General features: G+C 38.1%; 1 protein-coding gene across 1 annotated transcript; it reads right to left on the reverse strand.

The window, feature by feature from the left end:
• Positions 1-2216: 2216 nt before the first annotated feature.
• Positions 2217-9897, reverse strand: SEC61G (SEC61 translocon subunit gamma). The gene is made up of 4 exons (XM_008703453.2): positions 9745-9897; positions 7987-8085; positions 6765-6867; positions 2217-2403 (listed from the first exon to the last, which is right to left on the reverse strand). The coding sequence occupies exons 2-4, from the start codon at positions 8078-8080 to the stop codon at positions 2394-2396; spliced, it is 207 nt and encodes a 68-aa protein (XP_008701675.1). The 5' UTR covers positions 8081-8085; positions 9745-9897; the 3' UTR covers positions 2217-2393.
• Between the last annotated feature and the right edge of the window lie 5083 nt (positions 9898-14980).

A 14980-nucleotide genomic window follows, 5' to 3' on the forward strand; every position in this document is an offset into this window, starting at 1 on the left:
AACAGTATGGGTAGGATAAGCCTCAGAAAATGGGACAACTGCATCCAAACAATCTTGAAATCTACCCTAAAGGCCTTCTCTAGCAAAATTATGACCAGTGTGTAACATAAGAGGTAGAATTCAGCTCCTTTTAAGCACTTTAGCTCATTTAAACTTTCTGACATACGGTGCTCCTTCAAACACAGAACACAATGGCGCCTCCTGCACTCAGGTTAAATTAAACACCATTCATTCCAAGTAGAACCTTCCTAAGAAATGAGAGACAAATGGCCCAAGGGCAGATTTTGGAGTAAAACATCGTTTTTAAGCAGTAACAAAGTAACTGGAATTGGAACCAGGCTTTATTTCCTACATTTCCCACAGGGGGCTGCCATGCTGTCTGGACTATTACTGTCTCCTTCCTCGATGTGCATTTTTCTGTTACTTTTTGTGATTAGAGGTTAGTCTAGTGGACTAGGTGGCCAAGCACTTGCTTTAAGGGATAAGGGTTCATGGAAATGGCAGAACTACCATACAAAGGGCATTCTTTTATTTTGATATAGGTATTTAAGCAACACAAAACCATTAGCAACTTTTGGGGGCACCTGGCTGGCTCAATCGGTAGAACATGTGACTTGATCTTGGGTTCTAAGTCCCACACTGGGGGTAGAGATTACTTAAAATCTTAAAAAAACAAAAACAAAACAAAACACTATTAAGGTCCACGTACCAGCAGCCATTACGAAATGCATATTCTCAGACACACTCAGACCTACTGAATCAATCTCTAGGGGTAGAAGAGCTGTAGCTTAAACTCAGATGATTCTTATTCTTGCTAAAGTTCAAGTACTGTTTTATAACACAAATGCACTGGCTCTTAGATACACTAGTATGGCTAATAAAAAAAATCTAATGTATTTTTCCTACGTAAGTTTCAATCGAGTGTGAAGGTTATTCTGTCGTAGTTATTGGTCAGCCTTCATTTTACATGTGTAAGTATAAAATATGTATGCAACACCTTACCTGTCAACCAGCAAGCCAGCAAAAAAATGAACAGCCATAATACGTGCTATAAACAGGGATTCATAATTACCTTATATCAAGAAAATACTGTTCAGAATTATCTTATCCAATAAGATAAGCACATTTGCCAGAGGCAAAGCAAGTCTGCATTTTAGAATCCTTTCTAGCATGCTGTATTACATGTGTATGTACAAATATACGCATTTGTGCATATATATACACACGCACGCACATGTGTGCACGCACACGCGCGCACACACACACACACACACACACATTTCGGCCTTTAAGGAACTTGGTATCTGTAAAAGGGGCCCACATGGACTCCCTATGATTACAGATCCAAGGCTGTATTTTTCGTTCCTTGAAGACAACTATTCATTCGAAGCTGAAGTACTTGGCAGCATTTCAAAAACAGGCAGAAGATCAGTTACTATGAGAACAGACCGCTCTGGGGAGCACGGGTTCCAAAACTGAGGAACGCTGCCCAACCATACCAGTCAGACTTCTGTCTACCTTATTCATGAAGAATCAGAGGACATTCATCAAAAATGTGCTACTAACCAATTAAAAAACATTTTTTATTCAAGTATAACTTAGTTATATTAGTTTCAGACGTAGGAGACACTAATTCAACAATTCTCAGTGCTGCTAACCAATTTATTACAAAAATATTAGAACTTGGGAAATAAAGTACAGTAACTAAAGACCAAACAGACTAAAAAAACTGGGGGTTTTTCCCCTCTCAAAGGGGAATAAACTCTCATTACTTTTTTTTAAAAGGGGAAAGAAGGGCATCTTTCATCTCACATTCCAGTATCAGTGAATTCTTCATATATTTCAGAACTCTAAATATTTATGACAGTGTGACTAGTTTGTCTGAAGAGTATCTCCCACTCTGAAGTTTTAATCGTTATTTTCAGGAAGCTATTTCATTGGCACCTAAACTTCTACAGGAGCTCTACCTGCTTGTATTCTGCTTACGGACAAAACTCCTACCCTACCCTTAAACTCCTTCATTAACTTTACCATCCTTTACTCGCTCTGCTTCTTCTTCCGTGACAGGAAAATGTTTATCCAAGAGAGGTGCACTCAGAAAGTGCAGTATTTCATTTTAATTTCTCCTATAAAGCAAAATATGAAGAACAAAGGAGAGTACGAAGGGAAGGAGGGAAAATAACCCATTACTGCCTATCAAATTTGATAAATATCTATGATGGAAAAAGATAACTTTATTTTGAAATTGTTTTAATTTACAAATACAAAACACCTTGGAAGACAAAAAATGAAAGAAAAACACAAAACACATAGGCAAATTTTTACTCCATGAGCTTCTCAAATCCTCACTTATTCACCAATCCCCAAGATGAAAAAAACTTCTAAAAAGGTATTCAGCCGCCACTGTAAAAGAAAGAAAAATGGTCCATTTGAGTATATAGAACATTTTAATAACAATAATTATTTGAAACGTAATATGCTATAATTTTATGGAACTAAAATCAGTTATTTGAGAACTCCAAGAGAGCATAAAGAAGAAACTGTACTTTGAAATCTCGGAATGGAAAAGAGACTTAGAGATGATGTGGCTTCTGCATAAGCTTATCTTAAAAACACAGAATCCTTTTTTTTTTTTTCAGAAATGTGTTTAACAGTCTAAGTCTTATTTACCAGTCTTGTCTTTCTGAACAAGAGGGAAAATATGAATTACATATAGGACAGTTAGTTGGTTAAGTTTTTCAATTTGATATAGTCAGTTGAAAATAAAGAATAAAACTAGCTCAACCGTTCCCAACTACAATCACTAAAAAACAGGGGTTTAACCATAATGAAAACAAAAATCTTTCTACAAAAAAACTTCTAAATTTCAAAAGCCTAAACACTGTAACAGTATGCTGAGTATTAATTTTTTTTTTTTTTAAGTAGGCTCCACACCCAATATGGGGCTTGAACTCACCACCCTTGAGATCAAGGATGGCACGCTCTACTGACTGAGCCCGCCAGGCACCCCTAGTATTGTTTAGTAATGTTAGAAAAAGAAAAATAATTGTATTACCAGATGAAAGTAATATGCCTGAAAGAAATACTCCTGAATATATGCTTTAATGTTAACTATTTTTAGTGTTTATGTTATTAAATTGTATTACTGTAACTAAAATATCCACAACTATGTAAGTCCTTTAAATTATCATACTACAGCTATTACTTCTGACTGCTATAATTGTATAGAAAAACTTTTACCATAACAGAAATAAAAAGTGATAATTCAGCCTAATGAAAGAGAAGCTTGCAGTTATATTTCATTTGCTATCATCCCTAAATAACCAAAACAGTGACTTATGCTCTTCTCAAGCAGGAAAAAAAGATCTTTTGCTTTTATAGATGTCGAAGAGTACCATGAGAAGAAAAAGTTTTGATAGCTTTTCTCACAGAATGTTTTATTTGGCCTTCATGTTAATGTAAAAACTATATGAAGGTAGACTTTTAACTCCTTAAACTCTGACACAATTTTGTTAATAGAAGACAAGTTTTCTAAGTAACTAGCTGTTGAACAATCTCTGACTGGTTAAGATTGGTAAAAGATATTATGTGTTTGCCACGGAAAGAAATAAGAGAAAGGAAACTGAATACTTGTTTCAAAACCCTCTTGGGGACAACCTGACTAATCTCAATCCAAAAGGGTACACTAAGGGTGCCAGTCCTAAACAGTACTTTAGGCCACCACTTAGACAACGAAATAAAAGATTCTCTAGTACAAAACTAAGATAAATAACAATGTTGGGCAGATTAAAAACTCAAAAGGCTTCCCTAAGGGAATCTAGGAAAAAGGAATTTAACAAGGATAATGTTCCATTCTTAAGCAAAAAACAAACCACCCCAACTGTTTAAACCCAAGATAAAGGAAATTTATTGTAGCAGTTATTTGAGAAACTGTCTGAGGATTTTAGCCGCTAGCAAGAAAACATCTGTAGCAGGCATTCAACCCGAAATACTGGATTTTAAGAGGACTGATGAAATGCAAACTGAAGCATCAAGGAAGGAGTGTGACTCAGACTGGGGAGGGTTCAACTGAGCCAGAACGGAAGATGGCTCCTAATAACGGTTAAACATACAGGCTCCTGGGTCAGTCGGCCTGGGTTTTATATGCTGCTTTACCGCTTACCAGCCAAGCAACTTAAGTATTCACTCTTCATGCCTCAGTTTCTTCATCTATAAAATGAAAATAGTCATGCTAGCCTCACAGAAGTGTCAGAAGGATTAAGGGAGCAGCCCAAAGCAGGAACAGTCCCTGGCACGCTTGCCTAGTAAATGTTAGAGATTATTATTACCACCACGACCATCAGAAAAGATAAAGAACCATAAGTTGTTCACTTATATCAACAAACACTGACTGCTTCTCTTGGGTACGGGAAAGAGTACAATGGACTAGGCTCTGCAGTATAACACACACTACAGATTACATATACACACATATATATATTTACATATATTAACATTTTATGTATATTAACATTTTTGAGAGTGTGTGTGTGTAAGTCTCTACAACAGGATTATCTCAGAACTCATAATCTAAGGTGAGAAACAGGCCCTATCAACGACTCAAGGCAGACAGTAATGTCTGGCAAGAGTTAAAAAGACAGTATTAACTGAAGGCTGGGGAAAAAATGTAAAAAGCACTCATATAACAAAATACTGAAAGAAAGAGACAGGTGTTATTCCAAAGGGTAAAACGAAGAACAATGAGGGGTGTTTACAAGAAACAAGTTCCCTATCAACTGAAAATATTAACTGTATCAATTAAATCTGACACGGAAATGGGAAGCAGGAGACACTGAGCTGTGTGGAAAAGAAGGGACTTCACAGAAACCCACCCCACCCCTTCTGCTTACTGATGAGGTTACGTGTAGCCTAGGGACACGGAGTGTCAGGTTTCCTAATTCTACCTGAGTATTCTCTCCATGATTCCAGCATTCCAGAGCTGGTATTCCTCACCAGTAATATAACCTCTGTTATATACGTAGAGATTCAGAAATCTCTTTTCTGAAGTGATGGAGTAGATCTGAGAGACCCGGTCCTTTCCAGGTCTAACTTTCACTGATCCTAAAGTATCTCTTTGTGGCACTTCTGCTTAATAACTACAACCACCTACTTAAAAAATCCATCTGACAATATCATGCCGTCACTTGTCATTTAGAAGACAAATTCCACCAGTATCTATAGTAAAGTACCTAGGACTTAAAAGATCTAGTTTACAAAGCACTTCTAAATAATTGCTCCATATCTCCCTATCCCACAGAATAAGCCTAACAGGTATCACTACCTTTAAATGACAGATAAAGCTCAGATTAATTAAATACAAGAATCACAGAGAAGTAAATACTGCAACTCATAGTAAGTCTTTACACCAAACTAAAATGCCTAAAACTGGGACACCTGGGTGGCTCAGGTCATGTTCCCAGGGTCCTGGGATCGAGTCCTGTATCAGGCTCCTTGCTCAGTGGGGAGACTGCTTCTCCCTCTGCCTGCTGCTTCCCCTGCTTGTGCTCTTTCTGACAAAATGCCTAAAACTGAACTATTCTAATTGCTCACTGCCATTAGGTTTCTCCATAAGTTGTAATCAACTGGAAAAGAAAAGCATTTAGGAAAGAATAAAGTAATCCCAGTGTTTCTCTGTATTTTCTTCTTCGCTCTAACATACTAAAGGTTAAGAAACCCTCCATTAGTACCAGTGGCTCAAGACAGTCACAACAACTTCCATTTCAGTTCTTCCCCAAATTGTTTTCTAGGGTTCTACACGACTTAAGTCATTAACCGTTACTATAATCTAAGTAAGAGCTTTAGTCTTATGCAATAAACTGGGCATAGAAAAGCTAAGTACATTGTCCAAGGTCATGACAGTACTATTAAGTAAAAATAAAAGAGGATCCGAACCTACAAGATCTGGTCTAGTCTGAACTATATCAAGGTAGTGATTTTCAGACAGGGAGCATTTCTTCTGCACCTTAAAAACTAACAAGTTAATATATAGCATAAAGAAGACTTAAATTTGACTACTGGTTCTGCCACTGGCTTTATCACATACTGAGTGCTTTTAACTCACTTCCTTGACACTATAAAATTTTATTTATTAAAGAAAATCATGCCTATCTCAGAGTTGCTATAAAGATTGTAGAACATATAAAATCACTCCTAATTATCAAGTACTCAAAAAAATACCAGTAGACTCTGGCAGCATTAGTCAAAAGACATACCTATGTATTAACAAAAAGCAGGCTGTCAACTCAAACAATTTCAATTTTTTTAAAGACTCATTTGAGAGAAAGAGCAAGCTAGCACATGTGCACAGGGGGAGGGCCCGAGGGAGACAGAGAATCTCCAGCAAACTCTCCAAGAGGAGCCTGCCCTGGGGCTCGAACTCATGACCCTGAGATCATGACCTGAGCCAAAATCAAGAGTCAGACGCTTAACCAACTGAGCCACTCAGGTGCCCCTTCAATTTGTATTTTTTTTTTTTTTAAAGATTTCATTTATTTATTTGACAGAGAGAGAGACATCCAGCGAGAGAGGGAACACAAGCAGGGCGAGTGGGAGAGGAAGAAGCACGCTCCCAGCGGAGGAGCCCAATGCGGGGCTCGATTTCAGAACGCAGGGATCACGCCCTGGGCCAAAGGCAGACGCTTTACAACTGAGCCACCCAGGCGCCCCGCCCTTCAATTTGTATTCATTCTATCCTAGATATTTTCTATTTCCCAAAGTTTACTTACACAATGATGTTATTAATAGGGATATGGATCAATTTCACAAAAAAGCCAATGAATCCCATTATAGCAAATCCTATTGCTGTTGCCATGGCAATCTTCTGGAATTCTGGATTTAAAAACACAAAATTTAGATTATTTTTTGCATTGTCATTGCAAGTATAGGAGAGAAAACTAACAGGGACATAAATAAACTTACTCTTACTGGTGTACATTTCTCCTGATAGTAAATATATCATTTTAAATTAAACAAAATGTGATATTAAGAAATAAATTGCTTCACAGATTTTAAATTTTTATATTTTATTGATTTTAAGGACATAGAAATAAAGTGTCTGCTCGTGCTAGTGAATTCATCAATAAGCAGCAAAATACTCTTAGCAAATGAACAGAATACCAAAAGAAATGAAACATGAATAAAAGAAATACACAGTGTATGTTGTAAAAGTTGTTATACTGCTAAAAGTATTAATTATAGAAACACAGAACATGACTTTTTTTTTATAAACAACAGGTCTATTGTCTTTGATATAATGAAGCCAGAAATAAAGCTTGAGAAATCAAACTCCACAGCTGTAATTAAAGTGATAATTGCCATTCGTGACTGTCTTCCCTGAAAGATTCTAAACTACCCAAGAGCAAGCACTATTCTCTATGACATGTTTTTATATATTATACTACATATATACTATAATTAATATATTCTCTATTACATTCCCAGCTCCTAACTTCAGGCAGCACTCAAATGAACAAAAGTAAAAAAATTCTGATGCACCTTTTAACAGATGAATTATGATAAATAAGAATTTAATTCCCTAGGTTGGCAACAACTATACTGTTGATTTCATGTTAACGTTTTGTTTAGGGGAGGAAATGGGAAGGCGGCAGTGGCAGAGCAGGGAGGACTCCAAAAGATATTCCAGAGTGGAAATGTGGAAGATACTAAAATCTCTAAAGTCATTAACTATGACTAAGGCAAACCCAACATGGAAAATAAGACTATAATAATCTTTCACCATTTGAAAATACATAAAACAGAAATCTGTAAAGTGTAAAAAATTATATAAAATCTAGGAAAAAGTGACAGTATTAAAAAGCAATAAAGCAAAATAAATCACTACAAATGTTGATGAAAATAATGCAAGAGTTATTAAACAGGAAGATATCAAAGAAAAGACTTAATAAAAATGCAAAGATTTAATCTTTCCCCCCATTTTAAAACTATTACCTTTTCTATCAGGTTTAGTGCATCTTTTAACCAGCCGAATCGAGTCCTTCACAAACTGCCGACTTGGCTCAACAAACTGCATTACCTGATCCATGATGCCTAAACAAAACAAAAAAGTAAAAAGATACTCACTGGTATTACTTACCATAAAGTAAGTACTTGCTCAGTTATATCACAATGTAAAGGAGACTAGCCATGAATTCATGTCTGAGATGAGTCAATTCTATCTCATAAAACAAAACAAAAAATACAGATTCCAAGCCTAAACTGACATTATTTTTTTTTATAAACTCCAGGGAAATATCAGATCAAAGGCAATTTTAAAAAAGCACAGATCTTACCATGCTTTTATGCTCCTAACATAAGTTAAATAAGTTAAATGACATCCTTTGAAGTTAAACTTGTTATTTAAACAAGTTAAATAACATCCTTTCCTTACCCACTGCGGTCTTCTCATTGTTCCTGCTAAGGAACCAGCAATGTTGGGATCCAACAAATATTTTCTGCATTTTATCTTCAACTCTCAGAAACCAATGTCAAGTGCACTGAAGGCCAACTATGGTGCTGCAAGCGTCTAGACTAGAGGCAACATGGATTTCAATCTGATTGTTCTAAACCATGGCCACACAACACTTTCAGAAAGAGTAGTCTGTGTGGAATACATCTATCAAACTTACAAATCCAGGAAGACTGACTAAGCCAAGATCCAGATGCCGGGAAGCTATCACCTAAACTCCAAACCTTTAGGTTGGACACACTTTCAAGAAAACACCACTGTATATTTCATCACCTAGGTTCTTCTGAGTCCGCCATCGCCCAATAGGGAAATACCACCCAATCTCAGCTTTGAGAGCCACTACTTATGAAAAAATGAGGCCCATTTATTCCTTGCATCTTACTTTATCTCTAGTGTTTAGAACAATGGCCAGGCACATGAATACTCAATAAATTTCTGTTTAATCAATGAATGAGTGCCACTGAAAGAGCAGCTGGTGGTTCGAATCCCAGTCTATGAAATATAAACTCTCTAAGCTCCACCGTCCTCACCTAGGGTGGGTAGGTGGAATAAAATTCTATAAACACTCAGGGTCCCTTCAAAAGCATGCGTGTTTTCTTAGTATTTCACTTAAGTTTATTCTTCAAATCTAGGGAGCTTAAACTTTATAGCTGTCCTGGAGAGAGCTAAGACTTTCTTCGGGGGGGAGGGAGCACAACACACTGCACTCACTTGCAGGGGAGGGGGTCCAATGACACTCTCTCATCTCTCGATCTAGAACCGAGACCAGTCCTCCCACTACAGCCCACAGAAGCGGTGCTAGGGCCAGGACCGACTACAGCTCCTCCGACACACTAGTCCCCAAAGCCAACCCCAGAGGAACTCGGGCGGCAGCCCACCAGCTCTGAGCGAGCCCGGACGACGCCGGCAGCCCCCAACACAGCAGGAGCTGCACACAGAGAAGGCCGAGGGCAAACAGCCAGGAAGCCGCAGCCCGGGCCAGGGCTTTCAGCGCTGAAGGCCCAGCAGCCATCAGAGCCAGTCTCCTTCGGGATCTCGGAGGCCGCGGTCCGCAGAGGGCCGTGTGAGCAGGTGTGTGGGCAGCGGAAAGCGCCACACCTCGGCCCCAGACCCGAGCGACCGGCCCTTCTTACCGCCCGCCCCGGACAGCCTCCCCGAGACACCCGCCGGCTCGCCCACCCCGCCGCCGCCGCCAGTCACAAAGGGCTCATCCTCAAACCCACCAGCAGACACAGCCTCACCTGCTAACAAACACCTCACACGCCAGCGACACGTAGCACAACAGCGGACTGACCCACGGCCACCGGAACCGGAAACCGATTCTCAGGCCTCTAGCCCGCCCACGCTTCCGTTCATTGGTGCCTCAGACGCGGAGACATCAGTGAGCAGGCGCAGCTCGGAGCCCGGCTCGGACACGCGTCCCGGAAGAGGTACGCTGCGGCGCGTGATGACGTGCGCTCTTGGGCGTGGCTTTCTTCTGCGGGTGGAGTGAGGCGTCTGCTCTTTACTTCCCCGAGTGGCCAGCGCCCCAGCAGCCCGTTCTCGCCCTGTTCGCGGTCACGTAGCAAGGACCGCCCTGCGGCCTTGCGCGGTCCCTGCGCTATTAGACACGAACTGCGTAAATCTCGCTAATCGGATTCCATTTGGATGATTTCTGAGGTTTCTGCAGTTCATCTTGTTCGAGGGCCCCTGACCGTACTTTTTACATGTACTCAGTTTTATTGATCAAGATGAAGTTTACAAGCAACATAATCACATTATGACCGACCTAGCTCGGAACAGCCTCCAGCCCCTAAACCTGGCCTGCCTTCAGTATCAGTCTTGGGACTCTGTCTGGAATTGAGTCCATCATTGGGTATACTCCAGGTTTGGTTTGGGGAAGTGGTTATAATGTGTGTTATCTGACTATGCTGAGAATATTACGAACTCATTTGGTGGTAACAGGTGAGCTTGTCAACCTGTGATTTTGTTTTTAGAATGAATCATTTGGACAATTATTTGAACACCTGTAAGTAATTATTTATTGAGCACTGTATAAGACCTTTGTGGAGCTTCTTGTGGTCTAGTTAAGAGAATTTGCAGTGCAAGGAGAGATAAAGTTTGTATAAATGCTATATAGCAGATAAAGGGGGGTGTTGTGAAGAGAGAGAGAGAAAAAAAAGATGGTGGGATCAAGAGAAGATTCCCTTAGATGGGCCCTATAAGGACTCTACGGAGATGACACAGGGCTGAAATCCTAGGGATGAAGAATTATTTATATATACCCAGGTCTCTTCAGAATTTAAAAGTGACTGTTAGGACTGAGACAGAGTATCCCTATGAGCTTTGCCATGTGTATGGACCACCCTCAGTAAAGTGTATGGAGAAGGTCTTAAATACTAGGCTTCCGACCTCTAACCCATTGAATCAGAATACCTAAGTGGTATAGTACTAAGAATGAAACCACTAAAAATAAATAATTCTAAAGTGATATAGCTGAAAAGCCAATCATGTACTAGAATGGCATTCAAAGAAGTAACACAGTTCATCCAAAAGGACACAGGAAAGGAGGAACAGAAAAAAATGAAAAAGCAAAGCAGTAAGGAAAAAAAAAACCCAAAAAATAAAACAGGAGAACTAAATATAACCACATTTATAATTGTACTACATCCAAATGTAATGTTTATATTTAAAAATTCCCCTGAGCAAGTCAAAGTGGATTTAAACCCCAAAGATTTGGCTACGTGCTGATTGCATGGGTGCACTCAAGGCATCAGTTGTAAGTAAACAGATGGGAATGGAAACTATGAGAAGACAGTGTCAGAATTTAGTGCCAGGGTTTGTTTATAGCAGATAATATTAGCTCATATAAATTTTAGCAAGGGGAATTACTGGAGATAAAAAGGAGCATTTCATAGTGATAAAAGGTCAGTTCATCAGACACTTGTATCATTCATAAGTGTGTGTGCCCTTAATAACTCATCTTCAAACGACATGAAACAAAAATTAACAAAAAGACCAATCTACAAACAAGTAGGAGATTTTAACAATTTCTTTCAGCACTTAATGGAATTAGAAAAGAAAAATCTGTAAAGAAATTCAAGATCTGAACATGATCAACTACATTGACCTACTAATTTATAAATGGAGCAGTACTCCCCCCCTCCGCCAAAACTGCATGTACATTCTCTTCAAGAGAATGTACTTCACCAAGAAAGAACATACTGGGGCATAAAACAAATCTTAAATATAAAAACAGATTCAAATCATGCATTGTTTTCTCTATTACAGAATTAAATCTGTAACAACCAGATAACCAGATAAATCCAAGTGTTGGGAAATTAACATCCTTCTAAATAAATCGTGGGTCAAAGAAGAAATCTCAAGGGAAATTTGAACATGAACTGAATGATAATGAGAATATAGTTGTCAAATCTTAAGATACTACTACAGACCCACAAGAATGGTTAAAAATGTTGATGACATCGCATTTGGGCATAAATAGAGACCAATCAGAACTCTTGTTGTTGGTAGGAGAGTAAAATGATGCAATCTTTTTGAAAAGGTTTGGCAGTGTGTTATAAAACTAACCACACACCACCCTATTACCTCATAATTCCAATTTCAGGTGTTTACTGAAGATACATGAAAATATATTCACCCAAAGACTTGTACAAGAATATATTAGGTTTATTTGTAATAGTCAAAAAAACTAAAGTGATTCAAAGGTCCATCAAAAGAATAGATAAGATGATTTATAGAAGTGTTGAATTACTATATTGTATACCTGACACTAATCTAACACTATATGTTAACTAACTGGAATTAAAATAAAAACCTTAAAAAAAGAACAGATTAAACACAAAGGTATATTTCCGCAATTAAATGCTACTATACAATTGAGAGAAAAAAATGTATATATGCAACAATACCGATGAACATAAAAAACATGGTGAGTGAAAGAAGTCTGGGAAAGAGTGCATACTTTGGAATTCTATTTTTAAGAAGTTCTAGGCAAGGTAGAATTAATGTATGGTGAAAACAGTTGTTTGGAAGTAAGGATTGAGGAGAATAAGGAAACTCGGGTGAAAATATGTAAGTTGACAAGGGTTAGGGTTGCACAGGTGTCGTAGTCCAGACTGCATAACAACATACCCTAGACTGGATGGCTTAAACCATAACCATTTATTTCTCACAGTTCTGGAGGGTAGAAGTACCAGATTAGGGTGCCAGCATGGTCGGGTTCTTGGTAGAGGACCTCTTGTTTACAGAGGGCTGTCCTCTCTTTGTAGCCTCATGGGGCTGGGAGAGTGCTAGTCCTTGCCCTTATATGGGTACTAATCCCTTCATTGGGCTCCACCCTCATTACCTAATTACCTCCCAAAGGCCCCACCTCAATCACAGTAGTACTTCCACAAATGAATGTGGGGAGTTCAAACGCTCAGTCCATAGTAACACGTGTATGCATTTCTCACAGCTCAACAAATAGTACTCTTAAGTTCTTTGCGTTCTACTTTATATAAAATTTGTCTCAGCAACTAAAGCACCATAAACAAATATTGAACCCTGGTTAAACAGGAGTGAAGTATACAATTATCTGCAGTTTACTTAGGTAAAAAGGTGGATTCATGGTGTGCTAGAGGAATGGATAGGTAAGTGATAAAGCAAATACAGTAAAGGTTAAATATAGACTCTTAGTTGTGGTGTTGTGGGTATTCACTGAACAATTTTTATGTATAAAACTTTTTGTAATACGGGGGAGAGTATACACAGATCACTAAGTCAAGTTTTTAAAATTTTGGTCTGACAAATAATGATGAATATAAATGGAAAGTATATGTGGTAGAAATTTTAAATTGCCCCTTAATTTAAAAATATCAGTGAAATACTAATGGTGTCATTTGAGATAAGCCACATTAATGCTCCATTTAGATTCCTGAATCTCTGCATGAAGGAAGAAAAGGTTAAAAACCCTGTGTAGATAGAGAATTTTTTAAAACACCACGTTTAAGTGATAAAGCCCTTGGTTAGGTTAATGAATATTTTACCCAGAGTTTTCATCTTTTGTTCCTTAAAGTAGGAAAATATAACCTTTAATTGCAAATGGGATATATGATATTTTTACATTTATTTTCCTTGAATGCAAGCTCTCCTTGCTTATTTAAAGGAGAGTTAAAAATTATATCTCTACATCTTCAAAGTGGGTATTGAAAACATATGAGTTCTCATTGCAGTAATTTAAGAAGTTCTATTTTTTGTTACAAAATAATATTGTATCATACGATGTGATATATATGTATGTATATATGTCTGTGTTTAGGAAAAGGCTAATTCAGATTTGCTGATGTTTAATTTTATTACCATTGACAGTTCTTACTAGTTTACATTTTCAAACTTCAAAGTTCTTTTTTTTTCTTAAGGTAATAAGATATTTCATGAAGGGATAGTAAAACTCTACCATATCCTGGGGTTTAAGGATCTTCCCACCTTAGAGCCAATCCCTAGGAAGCTGTGCTTCAATATCCAAGTGGTGGGAACAAACCCCTGCTGGTTTGGCCCTGCCTGCAGAAACAAATGCTAGTTACAGAGCTCGCCATTGTGATGCTGATGTCACAACAGCTAAACTTGACTTGTGTCAGCTCTGATGTTCTCTTACTTGTTCCCTTGCTTCAACTAGGCTTCTGTGGTTTTGTTCTCTTATCTGTTAATTCCTCTGTAACATCCTGCCCCTCCTTATTCTCCCAACTCTCTATTTCCTTTTACTGGGCTTCCTTTAAATCCCTCTTCTTAGGAATTTATATTTTATTTTCCCTCTAAGATAGTAATTTTATAAAGTGAGTACCACACAACAAAAAGGTGGGGAGCAGGGAGGATCTGTGAAGAACCAAGGACCAATAGCATCCATCTTTTTGTTGTATATTACCTCATCTAAGTATCAGAAACTGGGAAGAGCTACATTTTTTTAAAGGGAGAAGCTGATGCTCCGTAAGCATAGTAGACCTACACTTGGAGAAATACAAAATTGTGAATGTTCCTAGAGCTCCAGAAAAAATTAAAGATTGGACATAGAAACAAAGAGTCTTTGGAGCAAAAATATTTTAGAGTTAAATATGATCAGGTCAAATACAGTTTTTAAAGTACTTTAAAGAAGTTATTCTGTCTTAATTCCCCATAAACACAATAACTAGAATAGAGCAATGAAAATGACTGGAGAGATTTGGATGGCATATACTTAATTACCAGCAACCCTGCATTGTCAGTTCTAATAAACAATTCTTGTTAGTTCTCTACAGCATTTGACATCATCGACTATTTCCTCTTGAAACTCTCTGCTACCTTCACTTTAGGATAATTAAAAACAAAAACAAAAAAGCACTTTCCTGACCATTTCTGAGTCTCCTTCAGAGACTTTGTTTCCTGCACTGGTCCTGTATGGTCAAGGGAGGCTAACTGCTCTAACACACGGATGCAATGTCTGGTTTAACACTGTGTTTATTT

Source organism: Ursus maritimus, unplaced genomic scaffold (assembly GCF_017311325.1).
Source record: "Ursus maritimus isolate PB19 unplaced genomic scaffold, ASM1731132v1 scaffold_3, whole genome shotgun sequence".
Taxonomy (NCBI): domain Eukaryota; kingdom Metazoa; phylum Chordata; class Mammalia; order Carnivora; family Ursidae; genus Ursus; species Ursus maritimus.